This window comes from Trichechus manatus, unplaced genomic scaffold (assembly GCF_000243295.1).
Source record: "Trichechus manatus latirostris isolate Lorelei unplaced genomic scaffold, TriManLat1.0 scaffold00094, whole genome shotgun sequence".
Lineage (NCBI taxonomy): Eukaryota > Metazoa > Chordata > Mammalia > Sirenia > Trichechidae > Trichechus > Trichechus manatus.
The window spans coordinates 5921316-5949306 of record NW_004444030.1 but is presented as its reverse complement, the minus strand read 5'-3'; the positions used below and the strand labels follow the sequence as shown (position 1 = coordinate 5949306).

The window sequence follows — 27991 nt, the reverse complement described above, 5'->3', positions numbered from 1 at the left end:
AAATATTCAGTAACTTACGTCCATAATTCATATGAAAAGCTATAAAAGCTTTATTTTTAGACTAAAAACTAAATAAAGCTAGTACAAACCCCAAGAGGCCCAGTTATATACTCTGGTCACCAGGTAGTTTTTTCTAGGTAATTTTAGGAAAATAACTATAATGCTTTTAAGGTTCATGACACATTTATGTACTCTTTAGATAGTTATTCTTTGTTTTATATGTTTTTATTTCATATTTTTCCTGAAAAATAATGCCAACTGTATGAGTTATTTTTTTATGAGTAACGTTAAGTACGCTTTGAAAATCTGGAACTGTTAATGCTCATTCAGCTAAATTGGCCACAGAAAGCTGTCAGGAGTTTTGTACATTGTTTGCTGTCTTTAATTAAAGGGATGTTTTCATTTTTGAAGGTTAACACCTAAAATTGGTTTTCCTTGGAGTGAAATAAGAAATATTTCATTTAATGACAAAAAGTTTGTTATAAAGCCAATTGACAAAAAGGCACCTGTAAGTAATATTCTTCCATATGTTTTTATTTATTAACTCTAAATAATTTGTCAGTTTGCTATGATGTTACTTGAAAAACGGCATTGTTCATTTATTGAATTGTTCCTGAGGCACATTCTCTTTCTACAATTTAACTTTCCAGTGATGAAATGAAGGTTATTTTAAAAACAAGGTTTTAATTTTTTTTCTGGTATGAAATAACTTTTATAAAATTCAAAAAATACGAAGAACAATACTGTATTGCTTAGATTAATATATGATATAAAAGAAACAAATGCATGGAAGTAGTAAACATCAAATTCAGAATAGTGTTTACCTCAAAGTGGAGGCTATATGATGGAGAATATGTGATCAGGAGGGGTATATGGGAAGCTTTAATATATACATAACTTTTTTTTTTAAGCTAAAAGTAGGTACATGGGCAAATATTATGTAATTTTTTTATACCTTTTTGCAGACCTTAAATATTTCATAATAAATAAGGTTAAAAAAAAAATACTGCTCTAAAGTTACGGAGTCTCTGGTCACTTGCCCTTTTATTGCAACAGTACCATTTATTGAGAGCTATTAATGATTGGGGCATATCTCAGTAACTACTTCCCAGTTATGTTAAAAAATAATTAGTATAAAAATAATTCCTACATATATTTGTTCTTTTCTCCTGCAATCACAAAGTAACAGAATCAAAAGACTTTAACCATACGTAACCCTGATCCTATTATGGTTCAACTGGCCTAATACAGCCAAACTGTCTTCCAAAAAGACTTTGCCAGTTTGTTCTTATTGTTTGGTTTATTTCTGGATATTTTTAAGTTTTGTTGCTATTATGAGAAAATATTCAGCAAAATTTTATAATTGGTTATTGTTATGGATTGAATTGTGTCTCCCCAAAATGTGCGTCGACTTGTCTAGGCCATGATTCCCAGTATTGTGTGATTGTCTGCCATTTTGTGATCTGATGTGATTTTCCTATTTGTTGTAAATCCTACCTCTTTGATGTTAATGAGGCAGAATTAGAGGCAGTTATGTTAATGAGGCTCAGTCTACAAGATTAGATTGTATCTTGAGTCAATCTCTTTTGAGATATAAAAAGAGAGAAGCGAGCAGAGAGACAGGGGGACCTCATTACCACCAAGCAAGAAGAGCCAGGAGCGTGCACATGCTTTGGACCCAGGGTCCCTGTGCTGAGAAGCTCCTATACCAGGGGAAGATTAATGACAAGAACCTTCCCCCAGAGCCAACAGAGAGAGAAAGGCTTCCCCTGGAGCTGGCGCCCTGAATTTGGACTTACAGCCTCCTAGACAGTGACAGAATAAATTTCTCTTTGTTAAAGCCATCCACTTGTGGTATTTCTGTTACAGCTACACTAGATAACTAAGACAGTTATTACTTACCAGTTGCTATCAAGTTGGCCTCAACTCCACAGAGTTTTCGATGGATGGCTCATCTTTTTTGGAAGCAGATTACTGGACCTTTCTTTTGAGATTAGTTTTTTTTTTTACAAGAATTTTTTACAAAAATTATAAAATTTTTAATGTTCAGAATTCCTAAAAGTGAAATTAAAATATAAGATAAACAAAAAAAGCCAAACACATTGCCATTGAGTCGATTCCAACTGGTAGCAACCCTATAGGACAGAGTAGAACTGCCCTGTAGGGTTTCCAAGGAGCGACTGGTGGATTCGAACCGCTGACCTTTTGGTTAGCAGCGGAGGTCTTAACCACTGTGCCACAAGGGCTACAAAATATAAGATAGGTATGTTTAAATAGATTTTTTTAATACATCAAAGATCAAGTATGAGGGAAGTCATAATTCAGTGATAGAATTCTTGCCTTCCATGCTGTACACCCAGGTTTGATTTCCAGCCAGTGCACCTCACTCACAGCCACCACTCATTTGCCAGTGGAGGCTTGTGTGTTGCTCATCATGATGCTGAACAGGTTTTATCAGAGTAAAACAGACTAGATAGAAAGGCCTGGTGATTTGTATCTGAAATCAACCATTGACATCCCTATGGAGCACAGTTCTCCTCTGACACACATGGCGTTACCGTGAGTCAGAATTGACTCGGTGGCAGCTGGTTTAGTGTCAGGTATATGTTAGTATTTAACTCTGTTAGTTATTGAAAAGACAAAAAGATAAGAATGTTTTTGATTTAAAAAACTCTACAGCCATGAAAAAAAGATCATTTTTGAGATTTATGGCAAAAGGCAAAAATTAAAACAAAACAAGCCTCTTACTAGGAACAGGTGCTCTTAGTTACTTTCGGAGGGGAAAAAAGAATAAATTTCATTTAATGGATTGAGAGGATAAGAATATTAACCTCCTTACAAAACTGGTTGGGTGTGAAAGGTGAGGAACCAGTTATATGAAAGTATGGCATAGCCACCAGGAGTTAAGAAATTTTATGATTTCTATACTATGTGTAATGTGATGTTAGAATTCATACCACATTTGAAATTTCATACAAATTTGTGTAAGAGACTGTGCTTCACAAAGATTTTTAATAGAGAATATTTTATGTTTAGGATTTTGTTTTTTATGCACCTCGTCTAAGAATCAATAAGCGGATTTTGGCTTTATGTATGGGAAACCATGAACTATACATGCGAAGAAGGAAGCCTGATACTATTGAAGTACAACAGATGAAGGCCCAGGCTAGGGAGGAGAAGCATCAGAAGCAGTTGGAAAGGTATGGAATTTTTAGTCCTTTATTCTTAATTGATAGGAATAGGGGTATCTAAAGTTTAAGACTACTCAGTTTCTTTAAATTACTCTAAATTTGCATTTCTGCATTATTTTCATTATTTTAAAGTTGAAAGAAGGTATTGTCACTAAAAAGTGAGGATGTATAATTTTCAAGTTACAAATCTTGACATATTTGTGAGAAATAGTTTTTCATAAATTCACAGATGTGCTTTTCTTTTATCGTGCTTGTTTTTCACTGACACGTTGTTTTGAGATGTATTAGTTCGAAATTTTTCTGATTTGTTTTGCTTTTGACAGATATTTTTAATTTTTCAGGATAAGAATGTGCTGGATATTTTACTTTGAAACAATGCTAGTGATATTGTAGAACTCACCCGAAAAGAGTAGGATAACTTATCAAAGACACTAATCTTTTTAACTATGGTTCCTTTAGACTTCAAAAAATATACTATTCAATACACTAAATTGAGAGTTTTTGAAATGGAAAGATATTTAATAAAATCCGCATCAACCCTGGAACCAGATTACTGGGTCCAGAAACGTAACTCCCAAATTGGATTTTAGATTAATTTAGACCTCATACTTAATTTGAAAAAAATTTAGAGATCAAATGTTATCAAGGAAATCTTTGTAGAACAATATAATAATCTAAGAAATAGAGTTAATCCTAAAGAACCAAAACTAAAGAACTTTAAATATATCAAAAAATGTTACTGGAAATAGCATGCTTGTATTTAGTAATTAAATAGGTTCTCTGCTAGATAACATTTGCTACTTACACTTTTAGTGTTTGTATTTAATGATACATATTTTTCTTAAATGTTTTGTGTAATTCAGATATTAATTCATTTTGCTCCCTTCATATTGTCTGTGAATGAAAACATCTTTTACTTAGGCATGCGAGCTTTGTAGTAATTGCTGATCTTACCATTAAAGATATTAAGTTGGATTGTTACTTTGACTGGGCTCTACCCTTTCTTAACTACTCTCATGTGATTTAGGATTACATTGTGGTTCTAGTCTTACATGCTTTTTAAAAACAGTTCTTTATTGGACTTTGTATATTCTTTTTTTAAAATAACACTGTGTTTTAGGTGAAAGTTTACCCAGAAAATTAGATTCCCTTTTAACAATTTTTATACAAATTGTTCCATCCCACTGGTTACAGTTTTCACAGTATGTGAGCATTCTCATTATTTCCATTCTGTTTGTTCTGTTTCCATTAATCTAGCTTCCCTTCGCCTACTTGCCTTCTCCTCTTTACTTTTTTTGGGGGTGGTAAACGTTGACTGTTTGGTCTCATATAGTTAATTGTTTAAGGGAGCACATTACTTAAAGGTAATGTTTATTTTATAAGCTAGTTTATTATTTGACTGAAAGGTGACCTGCAGAAATAGCTTCAATTCCAAGTTCAAAGTGTATTTTAGGGCGATAGTCTCTGGGGTTCCTCTAGTCTCTATCGGTCTAGTAGGTCTGACCTTTTTTAGGAATTTGAGTTCCGTTCTACATTTTTCTCACATTTGTCTGGGAACTTCTATTGTGTCTCTGGTCAGAACGGTTGGTAGTGGTAGCCAGTCTCTGTCTCATTCTTCTGGTCTCAGTTTAGAAGAGGCTGTGATTCATTTGGGCTATTAGTCCTATGGACTAGTTTCTTTTTTGAGCCTTTGATTTCCTTCATTCTCTGTTGCTGCATCCGAGTAGAGACCAATAGTTTGTTGTATCTTAGATGGCTGCCTGCAAGCTTTTAAGTACCAAACTAGCATGTAGAACGTTGTCTTTGTGAATTGCTTTATGCCAGTTGACTAAGTTGTCCCTTTAGACTACGGTCCCAAGCGTTTTGACACAGTAAACCAGTCCTGTGAGTTGTCTGGATATGTCTAGGAAGCCTCTGTAACTGTGCCCCCTATGTGGTTTGTTACATGTGTGGGTATATAGGCAGCATGGACTTCATATATTCTTATCCTTCATAGCCTATTATCCATCATTACCTTTTCATCTACCTTTCTCAAAGGGGAAACTTCTTGTAGTCTTTTTTTGTTATCTTTTCCTCCTTTTGAAAGATTCCACTGTCTCTTTAAAAATCTTCCAGCATGAGTTAAATGAGAAATTATTTTCTGTACATTTCCTGTATCTCATAGACATCACTCAGGCACATAAAGAGGATTGCTGTATAGCTTCTAGAGTATGTAGTATGGTTAATAAGTACCATTTGGTGATGGTGCTATATTTACTCTGAGTTACTCTAAGGCCTCGACAAAAGTGGAAGACTTTAAATTTCTCTTTTGGTACAGTAACAATCGGTTGGTTCTTCTCTTGGATAAATTTTACAACCTTTCATTAGCAAGCATTTATTGACTGTCTCAGACACAGCAGGAATTCAATGACTGTTTAATTCATTTGAATATGTAGAGGATGTTTTATATTATTCTAGCCACAGAGGGATTGGCAATCTTTCAGAAATGGCATGCCAAGTCTTCATTTCTCCCTGCTTTACAGGTCAGGGAGAGAGAAAGGGCAACTGTTTTGGTCAAGCCCATTGGCAAAGTAGCCAGCAGACATACATGGGGGAATGCAGAGGTATGCTGCTGGTGCTGCTGGAATCTCTTAGGCAGTAACAGTGGTAGGAAAAGGGTAACAAGGAGGCTTCTTTCACAATACCTTGGTATATGTGGCCACCATATTCTCTCCCCATAGGTCTCTTATCTGGTCTTTGGACAGTGAATATGATCCTATGTATCATGGGTTGTTTTCCCTCTTATCTTTGCTCTTAAGTTATTTGCATCCAAAATGAATAATGACTTACATTTTTATGCCTGAACATTTTTATATGGCTAAAATTGTTACCAGATTTAGAAACTGAGAGCCTCAAGTTTACGGTTTGGAGTTTGATAGTCATGTACCAATTACTGGTGTTAGTTATGAGAGATTCTGTATCATAGCTGTCTACCCATGTCACTCAGGATGCTCTGTCCTTCTTGGACGCAGCTGGACATCATACAAAGTTTGGAACTAGATAAATCTGGGTTTGAATCGTCTTCCAACAAATAATCCTATTGGACAAATAACTTCTGAACCTCAGTTCCCTTGCCTTTGATGTGAAAATAATAGTTTTACCTTGGAGTTTTTGTGAGAAATAATAACATTTAGCAAAGTTACTAGTGCTGAATAAACACTAGCGATGATAATAACTCTTGATATTAATATGTCTGAATATCAGTTGAATATAGTTTTTAATTTTAACTCAAGAAAAATGCAGTTGGACTCATTTGCAATTTTTTTTAAGTTTGGTATTCTGAAATAATTTATTTTTTGCATTTTAGTACAGAGAATTGATAGTTTATTGATATGATATTTATGTCTTTGAAATAGAACAACTAGGCAGAATGACTGTTTCCAAACCCATACTCTAAATACAAATATTTACATCAGTGGTTTAGCATAATCACAAGAGGCTTTATTCTGAAAGTGACAGTTGAAAAACTACATATCTTTTTGCCTAAAATTCAGAGTTGACACCAGATAGCCATGATGTCTTTCTGTGGAACATTTAAGCATATTCAGATGAGTTTCAGAGATGAAATCTAAATTGATTATTTTTTAGTAAAAGAAAATATTCACATTAAAGTAATGATTAAATAGTGATTAAACTTATGGATACTTATATAATTAACTAAACAATACTATCTGATGATTAACACAGTTTCTGTCTTTCTTACTCATCTTTGTATTTCTCTTTCTCAACATAGAGTCTTATCTGTGGTAGGCTCTTGATGGATGTTTAATGAATGAATTTGGCTTATATTTAAAAGAAGTGGTCCCATCAAGGCCATGGTAGATGCAGCTAAAAGATCAAGGCATTCTTTCTCACTAAACTGATCATGATTTTTTAAAAACAGTATTAGACATCTGTTATTCTAATAGAATTGTCAGCTGAGATAAAACTGATTTGTAATCTTGTATCTATACATAAATGGGTGCTACCTGAGAAATTAAACTTGTATAATTCATTTTTAAAAAATATTTTATTGTGATATTATATATATATATATATAAAATTTTGCCATTTTAAGTATACAATTCAGTGATATTAATTGCATTTACCGTGTTGTGCAGCCATCACCACTATTTCCAAAAGCTTTTTATTACCCCAAAAGAAACTCCAACCAAAACCAAACGAAATCAAACCCGTGGCTGTCGAGTCAGTTCCAACTCATAGCAACCCCTATAGGGTAGAGTAGAACTGCCCCATAGGGTTTCCAAGGCTGTAAATCTTTATGGAAGCAGAATGCCACATCTTTCTCCCACAGGGTGGCTGGTGGGTTCAAACTGCCAACTTTCAGTTGGCAGCCTAGCACTTAACCACTGTGCCACCAGGGTTCCAACAGAAACTCAGTCACTCCTTAAACAATAAATCCCCATTCTCCGCTCCGCAGCCCCTGGTAACCACTAATAATCTTTTGTATTTATGCATTTGTCTATTCTAGTTATTTCGTATAAGTAGGAACATACAGTATTTGTCCTCTTGTGTCTGACTTACTAAACTCAGCATAATGTTTTCAACGTTCATCCATGTCATAGCATGTATCAGAACTTCATTTATCTTTATAATTTTAAAAAAAAAATAATTTATTGATTGAAAATTGTTGCCTTTCCAGGTTATTTTTACTTTTAAGGCATTTACCTTTGTGTGCTCCATTCAAGCCATTTTTTTTTCCCTAGCAGAGGGCTCCTACTAAAGAGGGCGTTTTCTTGGTATGGCAACTGCAGTTCTTTTTGTGCTTATAATTTTTGACTCCATAATAAGAAATACACTGTAATCCAGCACTTGTGTATATACACATATAAATATATATTAAGCATACCAAAAAACCAAACCAAACCTGTTGCCATCGAGTTGATTCTGAGTCATAGTGACCCTATAGGACAGCGTAGAACTGCTCCATAGGTTTTCCAAGGGTATATCTTCACAGAAGCAGACTGCCACATCTTTCTCCCACAGAAAGTTAGCAGCTAAGTGCTTAACCACTACACTGCCAGAGCTCCTATATAAAACATAAGCCTATATTTTTAACCAAACAATACTTTGAACACAACTGAATATAATTCAAACAAACAAACAAGCCTATTGCCATTGAGTCGATTCTGATGCATGGTGACACCCCACGTGTTACATAGTAGAACTGCTCCATAGGGTTTTCTTGGCTGTAGTCTTTATGGGAGCAGTTCACCAGGCTTTCCACAGAGCCACTGGGTTTGAACTGCTGACATTTAGGTTAGCAGCCCATCACAAACCGGTATTATACTGTTATTTCTTCTTAGTTGATTCACATTTAGTACTCAGATTTCACATGAATAATATTTCTCTTTATTAATTTGTAACAGAGCAATTGTGATTCTTTTTAAGGGCACAATTAGAGAATGAGAAGAAGAAAAGAGAAATAGCAGAAAAGGAAAAGGAAAGAATAGAACGTGAAAAGGAAGAACTAATGGAACGTTTAAGGCAAATTGAAGAACAGACAATGAAAGCCCAGAAAGGTAAATGTCTCTTTTTGACAGAGGATTCAAAATTGTTGCTCTGTCATATTGTAGTTTTCTTACTACTATTAACTCTTATTTGTCTTATATAGAATAATTGCCTTTTATTTTTCCAAATTTATACTTAACAGAGTCACATTAAAAACATATTTGCCTAAGGCAGATCAACTATGCAGTACTCGTGTGTTCTTTCTCTTTCGTTTACTTAAACGTGCAAATATTTTGCATTTGTCCTTTTATATGTTGTTACTATATATTTATACTTATTATTGTTCAGGGTTTCATAAACATAAATACATATTCAGTGCTTTATGGCGTTTAAACAAAAGCATTTTTTGCAATAAATGGACATTCAGGTACTTTAAGGAATTTTAAGATAATTGTGACTATATAAGGAGCCCTGGTGGCACAGTGGTTAAGAGCTCAGCTAATAACCAAAAGATCAGCAGTTTGAATCCACCAGCCACTCCTTGGAAACCCTTTTGGGCAGTTCTGCTGTGTCCTGTAGTGTACACTATGAGTCAGAATTGACTTGACAGCAGCAGTTTTTTCGGGTGACTACATAAACTTTAAAAATTGGCTCAGGAACCCAACCCTTGAAAAAGATTAGATTTCACTCTGTTGGAAAACATACAACACATAGTGTTTTGTTTATTGTTTGTTTGTTCTTCTGGTAACATGTTGGGAAGAACTTACCTCCTGGGCAGTTTGTAATGAAGATGCTACAATGTAAAGACAAGATACGTTGGATTTATAAAGTGTGGTTTATATTTGGTAACTTTATTATTTACTATTTTCAAACAACAAATCATAGGGAGATGGGGAGAGCAAAAGTCAAAAATATGTTGAGCAAGAAGTAAGATATTTTGCTTCTTCCAACAGTAGGATCTCAAGGGCTATCATGAAGTCTTCACTATTTATAAAATTAGATTTAATACCAATTTAGTAGAATCAGCCATTTGTTTGTATTAGAAATAGCCACCAGTTTTATATAAAGTTTATTTTTATTCCTTAAACCAGGCTAGGGAGATGCTCTTGAGCAGTGGATAGAATAATTTTGCATGTGAGTAGCTAGAGAGAGAAGTCACAAAGATTGCTATTAATTCACAAACTCGTTTACCATTTTAATTCCAAGCGGATTGGAAATAGTATTTCTAAGAGAAGATATAGAAAAATCCTGAATTTTATTCCAACTCATTAGGAGCCTCACTTCTCAGAACTAGAGAAGACCTAGAAACTATTTAGTTCAAAGACCCAGGGTAGCAGAGACTGGCTTGAAGTCCACCACTCAAGGGCAGACTTATTTCCTGAAATCCGACTTGATGTTATTTCTACCACTTTAGGTTTCTTTTTTTTTAAATCTATCAATTTAAACATTTATAAGGTGCTTATTTTGTGCAGCATTCTAATAACACAAACATATAGGATACATAGGAGTGTATATAAAGTCTGTGTCGTTGACAGAAATAAGATATATAAATATATATACTAATAATACGAGGTAGCGTGTTCTGTCATATGAGTAGTGTAAACAGTACTTTAGACGAGTACTGCTGTAACAAAAAAATCTCTTATTTGTAGAGTATGTTAAAAAGGAAAGTTTAGGAAAATTTATAATACTGCTCTGATTTTAAAGAAAAGATTGAATGATAGCACTTTTTCATTTACATAACACCTTTTCTGAGAGAATAGCTACTTACTAAGTCTTTCAATCTCATTTATTTAGGATGTATAATAAAAATGTTACTGATATACATACAGAAAACTCCTCAAGCAAAGAAGCATTAAAGAATATAAGGAAGATAGAATGTAAGAAAGAATATAGAACATCCTTATCAAGACATAATTTCGAATCAGTCATCTTAAGGCAAAGGGCATCCAATTTGTTTTTTGCTTTTAATTTCAAATAATAAAGCTTTCCCAGACTGTCGTAAATTCTGTGTAATTGTCTTGTAATTTATGCTGAATTCTCATCCAGATGCAGTAACTATGGCTATATCTAAGTCATGATATTTAGTAGGTAGATTAACCTGTAATTTTTTTGTTAAAGAAACTTTTCTATACTTCATTGTCATTTCTGTTAAATTTTATTATTGAAGTCATTATTTCAGATAAATCACAACTCATGAAATAGAATCAATCTACCATTTTACATTTCCATAATCATTGTTAAATTATTTGATTTCATTTATCTTTTTTTTTTTCGTTTAATCAGCTTTAAGATACATTGGTGTCTATATTTGAGGTATTATATGGCCAGGCCTACATTCAGTGACTGTTCCAACAAATATTGAAGTAAATTCCCACCTTCAAAAAGACGATAGAAAAGAGTTGAGATATAATGATTCCATTCATTTTGTATACGTATTAAGCATGTAGTGTGTACTAGGCACTGTCCTAGGTATCGGGGTTACAGTGTTGAATAGATAAGGCGCCTGGTCTCATGCAGCTTACATTTTATTAAGGAAAGACAGAATAATAGACAACAAAATCATTTTTTTTGTAGCAAGTGCTATGAAGGAAATAAGCATAATGTTGTGAAAAGTAGTAGTTGTGGGTGTGTGTGGGGGTCGGTGATTCGAACCCACCGGCCACTCTGTATAAGAAAGATGTAGCAGTCTGCTTCCATAAAGATTTACAGCCTTGGAAACCCTTTGGGGCAGTTATACTCTGTCCTGTAGGGTCGCCATGAGTTGGAATCAACAGCGGTGGTTCGTGGGAATATTTCTTTTGGAGTTCAACTCACTGGAATAAGAAAAGGGAATTAATCTTATGATCTATACACATAAAGGGTAAAATATATGTCATTCATCTCCAAATACCAATTATTTTCATTATGCCATATGTACAACTAACTCAGAATTTTCAAAAATTCAGATAATACACATCAGAATTTCTATTTTGGGTTAGTAGATACTGTTTTCAACCTTAATTTCTTTGGTTTACTTATCTAATACTTAGTTTAGATCAGTAAAAACCTATATAAATTTTAAGATACAGATTTCTGAAGCAGATGGCCAATTGTTTACTAAGGTCAAAACTTTAAATGGAGAGATCATTTTTAGAAATAAAGTTATTGCTTTTCACTTTCTGACTTACTTGGATTACAAAGAATTTTAATTTCTTCCCATTTCTTAATTGTGTACCAGATTTTTTTTAACGGTTAGACTTTTGCCAAAGTAAAAATGAGGTATTTGTGCATTTGTGTATATGCTGATTTTTAGAAACTACAGATTAGATTCCTTGCTACTGTTTTGACTTTTGATAATTAGAATAATTGGAATTAATTATTTTTTGGGGGATACAAACATATATTTGACAGAACTAGAAGAACAGACTAGAAGATCTTTAGAGCTGGACCAGGAACGAAAAAGAGCAAAAGAAGAAGCAGAACGGCTTGAAAAGGAGCGTCAAGCTGCTGAAGAGGCCAAGGCTGCTATAGAAAAACAAGCTGCTGACCAGATGAAGAATCAGGAACAGCTAGTAAGCAACCTGTCTTAGAGAAAAAGAAAAGTTTAAATAAAAGCAGACTGAATCTTCTAAAACTAAGTATATTAAACCTTCTGGAAAGCAAATCAAAGATACAAATAACTTAACAATGAAGTGTTGGAAATAAGCTTTAAAAAAATTTTTTCTGCTTCTATAAAACAAGATGAGTTTTGGTGGCACAGTGGTTAAAGCTCTCAGCTACTAACCAAAAGGTTGGCAGTTTCAAACCCACCAGCACCTCCGCGGGAGAAAAGATGTGGCAGGCAGTCTGCTTCCGTAAAGATTTACAGCCTTGGAACCCTGTGGGGGCAGTTCTACTCTGTCCTGTAGGGTTGCTATGAGTCAGAATTGACTCGACAGCAGTGGGTTTGGGTTTTTTTGTGTGTGTGCGTATATAAAGCAATAAAAGGTTTTTTTCTTGTAATTTATTTATAAAATGGAGACTGTTGTCAGCAAAAGATTCTGATTAAAGCATTGGGCAGGTTCTTTGATAAGCTAATGGGTAAGTTTTGCTTTAGATAAATTAACACAATTAATTCTAGCTCCTGTGAGATAACTATAGGCCATAATTGGTTGGGTTTTTTGTTTGTATAGTGGAATTTCATGTAATAAGGAGTAGGCATGACCGTTAGATGATCGTGGATTTAAATGTTGGTTCACATATTTTTGCTGTGTGTCTTTGGGTCTTTCTAAGTTTCTGTTCCCTCCCTTTGAAGAAAGGAATAATGCCACCTAATGGGATTGTTGGAGAATCACATGGATTATTTGACAGTGTTCTTTAAACTGTAAAGCCCTGTGAAAATATAAATTTTTATTTAGTAGTTTTTAGCAAGTAGTTTGTTTATTGATAAAATTAAAAAAAAAAAGAATAGCTCCTAAATTACTCATTGTAAAGTTCCTGCTTCTGAAATAGGATTAAGTACTTGTTTATAGAATAATAAACTTTTTTTCACTTTGTCTTCTTACTAGCTCATTTGAAGGGCGTACTATAAATTAGAGCACCCTGGTGGCTTAGTGGTCAAACACTACAGCTGCTAACCAGAGGTTGGCAGTTTGAATCCACCAGCTTCTCCTTGGAAACCCTATGGTGCAGTTATGTAAGAGCTTAAGGAAATGTTGCCTTTTTTAAAACGGAAGACTATCAAAGAAAAACATCATATTAAACAGCCCAAGCATGTACATTAAACCTTTGTTGACTTAACATGTCACACGGTTACTGAAAATAATGTTAAGTTTCTTAATCTTGGTAATTATGTTTATTTTAGGCAGCAGAACTTGCCGAATTCACTGCCAAGATTGCACTTCTGGAAGAAGCCAAGAAGAAAAAGGAAGAGGAAGCTACTGAGTGGCAACACAAAGTAATTTATTTGTTAATTCACTAGGATTTTTACTGAATACCTATTTTGTACACAGCAGTATGCTGAAATATAGAGGTGAATCTAAGATACTATCACAATTTAGATAGGAAAACGTGTATGAATGTGTGTATTGTAGTATATCTATTGATATAAGCTAAGCACTTTGGAAACACGACATGATTAATTTCTGTGGTAGTGAGGTAGAGTTGGGGAAACCTTTTTAGGTTTAATAATAAATTAGGTTTGGGGGATAGGAAAGATCAGGAGTGGGTAGGTACTAAAGAGGTAGTCATTCCAGACAGAGGGAACTGAATGAGTATAGGAAGTATACTCACTGAGTATTGAGGACAACCAGTAAGTGACCAGTGCTTAGAGTATATGCTCAGAAACGCTGGGAAATGTAGCTGGAATGTTATATCATAGGAAGTTAAGTTGTAAAAAGTTTTAAATGTCTGCTGAGGTAAGGAGGTTAAGTGAGGTGTATCTGTAACATTGGGCTCTGAAGATTTCATAACAGGATTGTAACATAATCAAGTAGGATTTTATAAATATAACTTAGAAAGCAGTGTGAAGGATGGATTGGGATAGTGGTTAGGATTACTTAAGAGATTAAGATCTAAACTAAGGATATAGTAGGAGTCCCAGGGTGGTGCAAACGATTAACATGCTCAGCTGCCGACCAAAAGGTTGGAAGTTTGAGTCCACCCAGAGGCACCTCGGAAGAAAGGCTAGCAATCTACTTCTGTAATGATTACAGCCATTGAAAACCCCGTGGAGGACAGTTCTACTCTGACACACATGGGGTCACCATGAGTCGGAGTCGACTCATTGGTAACTGGTTAAAGGATATGACACAGAGAATAAAGAGGAGCAGGAAGTGTTGAGACGTATTTTGTGGTAGACTCAAAAGAGCATGGCAACCAAATAATTGGATGTGAAGTTGAATAAGAGAGATATAATGAATACGGTACTGAGATTTCTAATAGAAGTTTCTAAGTAGATGAAACTGCAATTGTCTGAAGAACACAAATGGAAAATCAGGCATTCATTGGAGGGGTGGGCCATGTAAGATAATGAGTGTTTAATTCAAACTTTTTGGCTAAGATGCATCATAGGTAGGATGTCCATATAATTTACCATCCAAACCTTCACACTTTGCAAGGAAAGGGCTGTTAATAATTACATCAGGACGTTATGTAAAGCAAGACTTCTCCAGGCAAACCAGGACACTGTGATCACTCAAATCGTTGGTAATGTTGGATGCTTCATGTTGTAGTCTATCAGAAGACATTTAATATCTCGTTAACCCACCATTAGTGAGTTTTAATTGATCATTGGATTAGAATAGTGGCAGTCTTGATTTCTCCATCGTCTGGTTGTGTTTTTCCCCTTGTGGCTAAAAAGTAATCTATTGGCTGTGGCATTCTTTGACATTATGTGAATATCTATTTCCCACCAACCTAATGGTTTTAGCAAAAATTGATAATCCTTGTCAGAACTAATAATTTTATTAGATAGATAATAGCTACTTTCAAGTTGACTCTGACTCATGTATAGCAGAACAAAATGCTGCCTGGTCTGCATCATCCTCACGATTGCCAGCATATTTGAGTCTATTTTTGGGGTTACTTCATCTCACCAGGTCTCCCTCAACTTTGCTGGCCCTCCACTTCACCGGCCCTCCACTTTACCAAACATGATGCCTTCCTCCAGTGATTGTTCCTTTCTGTGGCATGTCCAGAGCAAGCAAGCAATCTGGACAATGTTCTGTTGTGTTCCATTGGCTAATATGTGGAATTACATTGCCAGGCCTGTCTTGCTAGGCTGTCTTAGTCTGGAAGCTCTGCTGAAATCTGTCTACCGTGGGTGACTCTGCTAGTATTTGAAACACAGGTGGTATAGCTTCCAACATCACAGCAACATGCAAGCCACCCCAGTACAATACATTCACCAATGGGTGGTGGAATTATTTTATTAGAATTTGGAAAATGTTTTTTTTTAGTTGTCACTCCTTCTACTTGTTGGCATTTCTCTATAAAAATATAACTTTGATCAGTAGAGTCTGTTTTCATTACCCTGCAATATACTTTCAACTGTTAGAAGGCAGGATAAAGGCTTGTCTCATTCCTTTTAATTACCAATTTTTGGAGAAAGTTGTTCATAAACTTATTTTTAATGTTCAGGCTTTTGCGGCCCAGGAAGACTTGGAAAAGACCAAAGAAGAGTTAAAAACTGTGATGTCTGCCCCGCCTCCACCTCCGCCACCACCAGTCATTGCTCCCACAGAAAATGAGCACGATGAACATGATGAGAATAATGCTGAGGCTAGTGCCGAGTTATCAAATGAAGGGGTAATGAACCATAGAAGCGAGGAAGAACGCGTAACAGAAACACAGAAAAATGAGCGTGTTAAAAAACAGCTCCAGGTACTTAAAATTTGCAGTTGTATGCACATTTAAATTATAGCCTGCATTTCTCCATGTATTCATGCAAATGTATTGAAACGGAAGGTATGATATTTGAAAGCCTTTAACACTGGATGGCCATGTGATTGGTTTGTGAGGGCTTGACCTGCACTCATTTCATCTATTCTTTGAACTCATTAGCAAATGAGCCAATGTTTACTAGTACCATTTGCTGTTGAATCGACTCCGACTCATGGGAACTACATGCGTGTCAGAGTACAACTGTGCTGCACAGGGTTTTCAGTGGCTGATTCTTGGAAGTAGATTGCCAGGCCTTTCCTCCAAATGTTTGTTAGCTTCTGTTTAATCAAGACTTAACAAGTGAGTTGTTTAAAATTATAGCCTGGCCCATTTTAAAAGGTAGAAATTAATGGTGTGTTTAAAAAAAAAAAAGAATGAATTTTTTTTTAAACAGTTAAGTGTACATTGAAAAACAATGATATTTAATAGACTACCTTTAAGATGTTATGTAATCGGAATTGTCTAGATTTTATAATAGCAAAAGGCCAATTTATTAAATTATATAATTAGATCAAAATAGGAAATTTTAATATTGCTAGCGCTTTTTTCCAGATAATTTTTGAATTGGTGAAATATTTAAATATTAATAAAGAAATAAGGTGATAGTTGTAATAAATATATTAAGACTTTTGGAGAAAGCTCTCATGGTATAGATTTTAGATCGTACAGTAACATCACTCTGTAATGGCTACCAGTTGCCATCGAGTTCATTCCTATTCATGGCAACCCCATGTGTGTCAGAGTAGAGCTGAGCTCCATAGGATCTTACGATGGCTGATTTTTTGGAAGTGAATTGCCAGACCTTTCTTTTGAGGCATCTCTGGGTCAACTTGAACCTCCAACCTTTCAGTTGGCAACCGAAAGTGTTATTTTTGCAACACCCAAGGGCTTGTGCCATGGCTACAGTAAACCTATAAATCACTTAAAGTGTTGGATGAGAAAGTTAATTAAACCAATTTAGAAGAGTATACAAACATAGTTGATGATTGTAGAATAGAAATGAAAGGCTGTGGGTATCCCCTGCCATTACTAAAAGTAAACTTACTTTAAGAAAAATATTTTACAATTGAGATTTTAATATATTAAAATGTCAAAGATTTGGTATATATGTATTGTTTATTGTTGTATCTAAGTAAATTTTTCTAAGTTTCTAAAATTTAAGAAAAAAAATAGTGTACTTTTTATTTTTCAAATATAGGCATTAAGTTCAGAATTGGCCCAAGCCAGAGATGAAACCAAGAAGACACAAAATGATGTTCTTCATGCTGAGAATGTTAAAGCAGGCCGTGATAAGTACAAGACTCTGCGACAAATTCGACAAGGCAATACAAAGCAGCGTATTGATGAGTTTGAAGCAATGTGAGAGCGTTATTTTGCATACATGTTCTTCATAAGCTGAACCAACAACAGAGAAAAGCAGGCCTTTGCAGATGTGATGGAATGCATCCCACCTTGCCAAAGCACTTATACCAGTTTGACTGTGGTGGCTAAGGGACAAATTTAAGGGGAGCTCTTCAGCATTAAGGCAGTGTGATGTCATGCTTGGTTTTCTTTTCTTTTCTTATTTTTTTTGGGCCAGGGAATGGAGAACAGTGTTCCATCACCTTCTTTCACATTTTTCATTTTCCATTTTTTTTCTGTTGAATATTAACACTAATTATCATGTCTGACAACTGTGTATGTGTGGTTTGAGCACTTTGAACATTTTTAAAGAATAATGATGACTTAACAAGTGTTTAGAGTACTCTCTTTTCCCTTGCCCCTTCCACATTCTCTCTCACCCACATTTTCTCAGTGCGCCTTCTCATATCCTGCCATGCCCGTAGCCATAATTCTGCCATCACGCAGATCATTGGCATTGTTTAAAACGAGGGTAGGTGGAAGGGTGGACAGTCTTTGATCATTGTGTAGAAGGTGGCTATGAATCATGAAAAGGATTACAACATTTTAATAGTGTGTAGTGTGCAACTGGTGGTTAATTTTTTTAAAATCCCAATTATTGGAAATTTGGTACTTGCTTACTTTACTACAGTCATCTTTGACAGCTGGGTCATTTGGTGTTTCATCTCCTGACATCCTTTGATGGTTTTCTTGGCTGATTCATAAAAGGATGTAGACAGCAGGTAGCAGTTCCATAGGAGAATTTATTGATAAAACACTACCTGCAAATAACAGTTGTCTCTGGAGGATTTGAATAATGCTGTTCTTTCATAGATTAATTCAGAAAAACAGATGCTTGAGTAAAAGAAAATAAATATTTGTTGGGAATTGATTTTAATCATTAAGAAAAACCTGGATCTTTCTGGAAGGACAGCATATGAAAACAGTAGTCCCAAGGAGGGGACAGTATATACTACCTCACTGCTACACCTGCGATGACTGGTTTTTCAAATACAATGGAGTGTGTGAGCTCTATGTTTTATAATACATAGTAATACTTTTAGTCATGAAGGAATATTTTTACTGTCTCATTTTTCTTCAGAATACCTTAGAGTGCTAAAATTCTTAACTGCCTTTTTGTTGAGTTGAATTGTGGGACTCTGATATGTATTAAAATTGTAAACTCTCACTGGTATACTATTTTCCTGGAGGGGTGTTGTCTGTCTGAGGGTGTGTGTGTCTGTGTCCGCGTGAGAGAGAGAGAGAGAGAGAATGAAAAGAGATGTTGCCCTTGTGGCGTATGAAGAATGTCTGTACCTTCACTTCTTGATATAATTATTACATAATCATTTTAGCATATTTGGTTTCTGAATCATCGTGCTTATTTTTTTTCAATCTCTAAGAATACTTAAATTTGGTTTGTTAGTCCTATTTTAGAATTGTTTACTTTTAGGTTATGTTAGTTTCAGTTATGTCTTACTGAAAAAAATATTTCCAGTTAACATGTTCTAATATTTTCTTTATTTTAAAACACCTAGATTTGAAGATAAGGAAAGCCTTGTTTTCTCTGTGTGGTTCAGCTACTTTCCATTTGGTATTATGCATTCAGATTACATTTATGTATTAAAATTGCCATTTTATTAAACATTTTTCATGCGCAGTAGGTTCAAATTATGTCTGAAAATATTTCTTGCGCTTTTTTTGATTTTGCTTACGTTAAAAGGATTAATCTGGGCAGACATTATGGAAAGGAAAGGTTGCATTTAATATATATTTTGAACTTTGCAGGACAAAAGGTAACTGGTTAACTTTGTAGTGACTGTTGTACAGTGGTTGCGCAGATACTTCAAACCCTAGATGGTGAACCCTGTGATTCAAGCTTTCAAACAAGTGTTCACTTTTCCAGAGCATTGAAGCAATTGCCATTAAAGGTGATAACCTAGACTTCCATTGGATTTTTATTAATTTTCATTTTGAATTGTGTGTGCTACCATTGCTACATCAGTTTGATATCAGTGTTGAGAAACTACCAGTTATATTTGCTGTTTATAATCTATTTGTAGATTAGAACTAAAATGGATTTAATCCATTTTTAAAGCTGTGTGAATTTTTCTAAACAGGAACAACCATTTGTAATATGGGTTTTCATAGTGGTTAAACCAATTATAACTTTTATCACTAGCAGTGAGAGCACATGTTCATATAGTAATGTAAAAATATGTTCATGACTATTTGGTAAATCCCAACAGGCTTTACCATTAGCATAATTTTCTGCTGTAGAATTAAATTACAATTAACATCTATAATTTTGGATAACATTCGTTGGTTAACAATAAAGTGACAAAAGCTGATGCTTTCAAGGTCCACTGTTGTTTTTTAACATGGATTTCTTGCAGATTTCCTAAAAATTATACTTTGTTAGAGCCATGGATCATCACATCTCAAAACTGAGAGTGGATAGGAAAAATTTCAAGTAATTTCAAAGTCTTCATAGACTTACTCTTCCATTACGCCAGCAGCGCTCCATGGAAGTGCTAGTGATTGCTGATTCTGTGGAAAAATTAAATCATTAAATAGACTCTCTTGACAATAGAAAATAATTTAGGATTTCCAATCATTGCTTTTGTTGTATAGTTCTTCGTTTTTTTTTTCCCGAGGACGATAAAATTTCATTGTCATTGATTCATCTCACTAGCAAAATGCTAATGTTCTTTAAAGAACCTTCTGCTAAGTGTGTTCATTTAAATGCATATTTTCATTTTAAAGGAACATTACAGAGTAGTTACCATAAATCTAGAAGTTAATTGCCTTTTTAAAAGCTTCTTATTAATTTTTAACATGAAGAGTCTTAACTAAGTGATAATTCTATTTTAAGAGTAGTTTAAAAGCCAGATATCATTTCAGTTTATAGTAAAGTTTAACTATCACTTTATTATTTCTTTTCTCAAGGCCAGGTAGCAATCTCTTCACTCTTATCAGAAAAGAAAAGGGAATTTTATATAATAATATTTTGTTTTCTTATCTAATCAGAGGATTTTTTTCCTTCAGTAACTAGGATTACTGCTTAAAGTTTTCTAAGACTTTATTGGAACTCATTTCTGATTGTCAATAGAAAAGCGTTTCTATATTATGTGTTTAAAAAAATAAGTAATTCCTATCACTTTCTGTCCCACTTTTAATCCCCCTGTTGATTGGTGATGTTTTTAGAAACAAAGATGATAAGATAAAAACCTTTCAAATCCAAAAGCAGTCCCATTCCATATTTTCAGGGTAAAAAAATTAGTCTTTTTAAAAGTTGAAACTATAAGAAATTACTGTTAGCATTAATTTACTGAAACGTTTAGTAAACCAAAGCTTGACTAATAAGAATAAAGGAAAACACTGAGTTTCTCTAACTTCGTTCTAAAGGAATAGAACTTCAGCATTCTCTTATTCTATACCTTATTTCTTCATTCTTCTTAACTAGAGAATAGTATCAAATATTCTAATGTGGTCCATCGTGTAGAATGACAGTAACCTAGTATATTTCAAAAGCTTGGTGAATTCTGCAGATGGTTGATAACTTCATAAACTGTGAGGACATTCTGACTCCTTGCTCTACACTAGGAGCTAGAAAAAATTGACTCAGTAGTGTTCGAAGCTTACCGCATTTCATCATTGGCTTTTCCAGTGAAATAAACCTAATTCCCAGTTTTTCCTAAGTGGACTGACTTCTTAATACCCACATCTCTTCTAATTTCTCTGTGTCCATTTTTCAAGATTTTTAAAGCTTCCATTTCCCCCTCTGAAAAGGTCATGACTCCCTGCTTTGTCTCTTCAGTAACTTTGAGCTCCCTTCAGCTCTCTGATACAAGACTTTTCTGATTTGGGACTATATATACTGCTTTAGGAGTTGAAGGATCTATCATTATTTCCCACATATTTTTAAGGTAAAGACAAATGACTGAGATAACCTAGGGCACACTTTTTAAATTCAGGTTTATGGTTTGGTTCTGAAGTCCCAAGTGGTTATTTAATGATATTCATATAGCCAATACATTTTTATTAAGTGCCTGCTATGTTCTAGGACTTAGAAGCAAGAATAGAACATCTGTAACCCTTGGTTTTGTCCTATCATACAATTATGGAAGTAGTTTAAGAAGGACTTGCTAATACTAATTATAGTAATACTAATTTATCTTAGCTCTTAGATCATTTGCATTAATCTATTACAATATCAGAGTCTTTTAAAATAACACCATGTTAATTCATGTTATTTGTATGCCCAGATTCCTCCGTGCTTGTATCTATCCAATTGCTTCCATCCGTGCAATTTAATTTTTTTTATTTTTATTATCCTGTCGTAACTATGCTTTGTTTTTATTTAATGGTTGTCTTTAAAACTTGGATTCACTTTAATATTTATGCATGTTATCTAGTTTGCTCCTAAAAATAATTAGTGATACTATTTTTAGCTTTTTATCTTTACCAAGTATATAGCCAATTATCCATCTTCCTAGTGGTATTATGGGATTACAGTTTCTAAGATTATTTATGTGACTGTCCTTGGAAAAAATCCTTTTGATAAAACCTGGATTTATTATATGAAGCTCTTTTTGCATTGTGTTATAGTATATGCTATGATACTCCTTTTAGTTTTTTCAACTTAAATAAGATGTTTTATCTTCTGTTTTAGACCTAGTAATGCATGTCTTAGACTCTTAAGGCTCCACCCTTTCCTTTTCATTTCAAGTCTAGCATTCCCATTCTATATGCTATTGTTGTAGTTATATAATTATTTGCTTGCTTTTAAATTTCAGCTGTTTTGGCTAAAAGATAAGAGTTGTGTGATGAGGGAAGCTACTACAAACACAAGGAAGAGCAATAGCAGGAAAATTAGTGACTAATAGGGAGTAAGAACACTCAGTATAGGTTTTTCAGATAGGCTTGTTCTTTTGCCAAATTACTTAATTTCCATTTGATAGGTCAAATTTTAAACACTGGTCAATACTTAGGAGGCCTGGTGGTGCAGTGGTGAAGAGTTTGGCTGCTAACCAAAACGTCAGCAGTTCAAATCCACCAGCCGCTCCTTGGAAACCCTGTGCGGCAGTTGTACTCTGTTCTGTAGGGTTACTGTGAATCAGAATCGACTCAGTGGCAACGAGTTTGGTCAATATTTAAAGATATCCTAAAAGATAAGCTCCCTAATTTTAAAAGTTTTTCTAACCTTTAGGAAGACTCATACCTAACTGACAAACCAGTCAAATGTGTAATAATTGGTAATTCTGTATTAAACATGGAGCCCTGGTCGTGCAATGGTTAAGAGCTCGGCTGCTAACCAAAAGGTCGGCAGTTCGACTCTACCAGCCTCTTATTGGAAGCCCTGTGGGGCAGTTCTACTCTGTCCCCCAGGGTTGTTATGAGTCGGAGTTGACTTGACAGCAGTGGGTTTGGTTTGATTTTTTTGGTATTAAACATTGAAAAGTTTAATGGAGTTAGAAGCTGAATCTTGATGTTTTTTTTAAAGGGGAAAAAATAATTGTTGATGAGGAAGGTATTGCTAGAAAGAAAGAGCAGAACTGTTACATACTGAGGTTAGAGTCAGTGTGAGTCACTGTACTGACTGTCAGTTGGTAAAGCTAAAGTGAGTTGGGCCAGGGGTTTATGGAGCCTTGTATCCTGTGCTGAGGTGGTTTAGTTTGATTTGAAGCCACCCAGTGGCTTTGGGAATGGACAGTTACAAAAGAGAATAACTAAACCTTGCCTGAAAAATATGTAGTTACATAAAAGTATAAGGAGCCCTGTTGGTACAATGGGTAAAGCTCTTGGCTGCTAACCGAACGATCGGTAGTTTGAATGCACCAGTGGCTCCACGGGAGAAAAGACCAACCTGGCGATCTGCTCCCATAAAAATTTCAGCCTAGGAAACCCTAGAAAAATGCTCTTAAAAACAATGTGATTCAGAACTATGAAAGCAATTGTAAAAACTAGAGTATAAGACAGTGTAAGACCTGGAATTAGAACCCAGAACCTAATCCAGCTGTTCTTGGATGTCTTTAATTTCTAGTTCTCTTCTTGTGACACTAAAGAACCCATTCCCAAAAGGTTACAGATAAATAGAAATGGAAGTCTTAAGCATCCGAAAAGAGGTCATTAGGAAAATAAGCAGAAGAAAAAAAATATTGTTACATATAGCAACCAAGAGAGCAAATTACATCTACATATTTGCTTTAAGTTCTCAGAAGGCAGTAATAGAATTCATGCCCATGGTCCCAGACTTTCTTTGGGCTATGTTATATGTAGTTCTTATATTATGCTTCCTTTATCTTCTGTGCTTTCTAGTATACTTTACACGTTGTTGTTATTGTTGTGTGCCATCAAGTCGATTTCCAACACATAGTGACCCCACGTGACAGAGTTGAACTGCCCCGTAGGGTTTCCAAGGCTGTAATCTTTACAGAAGCAGACTGCCACCACATCTTTTTCCTATGGAGAAGCTGGTGGGTTTGAACTACTGACCTTTTGGTTAGCAGCCAAGTGCTTAACCAGTGTGCCACCAGGACTCCTCATTTAAAAGTAATTTGTCATCAATATGTAAAACTGTTTTTGTTGGTAGATGCAAAAAATAAAATCACTGCTATTTAGTAATTTATATGCATTCTTAAAATAACCTGAAAGGATTTCTCCACTTTGTGAATACCGGAGTATAAGAAGGTGTAAGACCTGAAAGTGGGCCATATTGTATTCCCATAAGCTGATGTTTTAAGGATATTTACAATGAACTTAGGGGCTATAGACTATATCAAAGTCTTTATCCAAAAAAATGTATACGAAATGTGCCCATTGGAAAAGTAACTTTACCTCTTTAGAGGTTATTGGTATTAAACTTTTTAGAATGTTCTCAAACATTTGGAAGACAAGAAGCAAGTATATCTTCTAGAGTACTGCATGTGATGTATAGAGGTACGAAAATGTTCTTTGCCACCTCTTTGAGCCATTCTGCTTTAGTTCTTAGACATTAGAAATTTAAAAGGCTTTCAATTTCATGGTGTTACAAAAGGAGTGCTGAAATCTGAGGCAAGGAGGCATGACTTTTTTCCCCTTTCCATAAAATTATAAGACTAATACATAATGCATATGGAGCCCTGGTGGCAGAGTGGTTAAGAGCTTGGTTGCTAACCAAAAGGTCCGCAGTTCGAATCCACCAGCCACTCCTTGGAAACCCTGTGGGCAGTTCTACTGTGTCCTGTAGGGTCGCTGTGAGTCGGAATCGACTTGATGGTAGTGGGTTTGGTAAAATGCATATACATATGCATTCATAGAGTCATTATTTCCCATATTTTACAGTGCGATTACTGTTAGATAATAAACCCAAAAGCTGTTGTCGATTCCAATTCAGCAACCTTGTAGGACAGAGTAGAACAGCCCCATAGGGTTTCCAAGGTAGACTGCCCCATCTTGCGGAGTGGCTGCTGGGTTCGAACTGCCGACCTTTCAGTTAGCAGCCTATCACTTAACCACACTGCACCACCAGGGCTCCTTATTGGATAATAGTTCGCTATTTTTAACAAAGCACTGTTAGAGTTGTGGGAGATAGATGAGACCCTGTGACTATGCAAGGAAATTGTAGTTAAGTCAAGGAGTTGAGACATGGACACAACTAAGCCCCAGAAAAGGAGATAAAACATGAAGAAGTTAGAAAGGAGAGATCATTTAGTAAGTGCTATTTAACAAACAGGAGCCCTGGTGATGCAGTGGTTAAGAGCTCAGCTGCTAACCAAAAGGTTGGCATTTGGAATCCACCAGCTGCTACTTGGAAACCCTATGGGGCAGTTCTGCTCTGTCATAGGGTCACTATGAGTTGGAATTGACTTGATGGGCAACAGGTTTGATTTTTTTATTTAGCAAGCAGGAACATGATAATGACTAACAAGGCTGGGAAATATTTTATTTGTAAAATTATAGCAGCTGGAGAGCATTGAAAGTTAAACATTCATCAGTAGGTATGCCAGCTAATATTTTAGATTTGTTAACTTGGTTCTCTGCCCCTAAGGAATATTCTTTCATATCAAGTATCATAAGTGTCTAATATTCTTAAAATAAAGTCTATTAAATACAAGCCACCTTACAATAATGGTTCATATTAGAATAGCAAGTATTGAAATGATTTAATATTAAAGTTTTCTTTCAATCTTTTTAAGTACTGTATTTATCTGACTTGCTGTTAAGTTTCCCAGTTTTTACTGCAAATCATTTTTCTACTTTAGATAACTATCAGGATATCTGTTATCTTACGCAGTAATTAATTGTGCGTAATTAATCTCAAATAGAGGTTAATTGTGTTGATTTTTGTAAATTTATATAAGCGATATCTTGTATCATAGTTTAGCATCAAGAAATTGGAATATTCCATTTTTGTTGTTTTCTTTTTATTTGGAAATTTTTAAGCATTAAAATAAGTGCAAAAAGTTGCTGCCAAATCCCCTCCTTTTTTTAAGGAAAATAATTTTCAGCTAGGCTTAAAATACTTTTTTGAAAAACTAGAAGAGTATGTATTATAAAATTTTTAAGGAAAAGTATATTTTTCATCGACTTCCAGTACTAACAGATTATGTTTTGAATTTACCAAACACAAAAGATGATTTCCACCACTCGTCTGTCCGTTTGTTGTACTGTGGTGGTTTGCATGTTGCTGTGATGCTGGAAGCTGTGCTGCTGGTATTTCACATACCAGCAGTGTCACCCATGGTGGACAGGTTTCAGCAGAGCTTCCAGACTAAGAAAGACTGGGAAGAAGGACCTGGCTATCTACTTCTGAAAAAATTGACAAGTGAAAACCTTATGGATCGCAGTGGAACATTGTCTGATGCAGTGCCGAAAGATGAGCCCCTCAGGTTGGTAGGCACTCAAAATACCAAGAGACAGTTTGAACAGAACAAGGGGATAGTGCGTGGTTTAAAATCAGGAACGGTGTGTGTCAGGGTTGCATCCTTTCACCATACCTGTTCAATCTGTATGCTGAGCAAATAATCTGAGAAAGCCAGACTATATGAAGAAGAACACAGTAATGTCTATTTTATGAGCCTACCTGTTCAGCTTCATTTTAAAAAAGTGATTAAGCCATTAAAATTTTTAAAAAATCAGTAATACATGAACATGAAACAAAATTCAATAGATCAATAAATTCACTAAGAAAAGTAAGTTTTCCTTCTTTTTCTTTTGTCATCCACTTCTCCCCAGAGGTAGCTATTGTTTTCAACTAGTGCATCCTTCCGGAGATTACCTAGGCAACTACAGGCATACTTAGGTTGTTTCCGTAAGTTATAGTGTTCTGTATACTCTGTTTTGCACTTTGCTTCTTTCACTGGATACTATATTTTGGATATCATTCTATATCAATACAAAAGTACCATGATGTTTAATGGTATGGATGCCCGGTAACTTCTGATGAACATTTGCAGTTTTACTGATCTTTTGCTATTATAAATAGCACCATCATGAATATTCTTGTATAAGTGCTGCTTTTTTAAATTCTCTTTAAGAAATTGTGTTAAGTGAATGAGGTCAGTTTATGTAAGATTTCCTATATAGGTTTCCTAAACTATTTGTTACTTAAATGTTATAGGTATACCCTTTTACGTTTTTTTTTTTTCCATTTAAATAGTAATATGCTTATTGAAGCACGTTTCTAAGAAAAGTAGACACTTCTTTTTATAAATTGGATTTCTGTCAGGTTTACTTAAAAGGTGATATAGCTATAATAGTCTTAATACTTAATACTTTTTGAGGGCCCAAGTGAAAAAGATCTGCCAATAAATTAAAACTTCTGAAACTTTCAAATCCCATAATCAGAAAATATTATTTTTAAAAGAAGTAAGTCAATAGGGTAGGGTTTTCTAAATGTAATTTGGTCCTTTTGGGGTTTTAATTTCCTTTGGTCACCAATTCCTCAGTGCTTTGTTTTCTTTTGTCTACTTTTGTTAAAATGGCAGATGACAAGCTCAGGTGATTGCAGAAACAGTTTAACAGTATAAGGTGCTTTACCAAGACACCCAACAGCAACAGTATTTCAAAGAAATTTGATTCTGCAAGTTTTCTATGATAGGAAGGAGGTGGATCAACTTAGAATTTTTTTAAACATAGCAACTTCCAAGTAGTGTTTACTTTCACTGAAACTAAAAGTTAGAATATATGCATACTTTTATTTTAATTGAAAGTATTAATGTAACTTTCTGAAGTTAAAGATGTTTTATTTCAGAACTTGGTGTTTAGGTCCAATACTGTTAATTGTGCTTACGAACTTTGGCCTGGTTCTTAAGTGGTTTTCATGGACCACAAATACTTCTGGGGGTATAGCTAGATTTGTTTCAAAAGTGCTAATGATATTTCATGTTAATCGGATAGAAGGAACATCAGTCTTAGCGGTTGGCCATCTTCTCCTCTTGCTCTCATGTGTTTCACAATAAAATCTAAGCTTGTGTGCCAGAGAGACTCAGAAGGGACCAGACTTGTAGTGGTTGCCATCTTTGCATTGTTCTTTCAGCTAC

General features: G+C 34.8%; 1 protein-coding gene across 2 annotated transcripts in view; it reads left to right on the top strand.

Moving 5' to 3' along the window:
• The window catches only part of RDX (radixin), an 85528-nt gene that overhangs the window by 46197 nt on the left and 11340 nt on the right, over positions 1-27991 (top strand). Inside the window, exons 8-14 of one of the 2 annotated variants that reach the window (XM_004382482.2) lie at positions 412-508; positions 3037-3200; positions 8622-8752; positions 12075-12235; positions 13507-13599; positions 15783-16025; positions 17284-17444. In XM_004382482.2, the coding sequence (XP_004382539.1) occupies positions 412-508; positions 3037-3200; positions 8622-8752; positions 12075-12235; positions 13507-13599; positions 15783-16025; positions 17284-17444 (1050 nt within the window). Of the gene's footprint in view, positions 1-411; positions 509-3036; positions 3201-8621; positions 8753-12074; positions 12236-13506; positions 13600-15782; positions 16026-17283; positions 17697-27991 lie in introns of those variants that run through there. The other variant, XM_004382485.3, reaches the window with a different exon arrangement.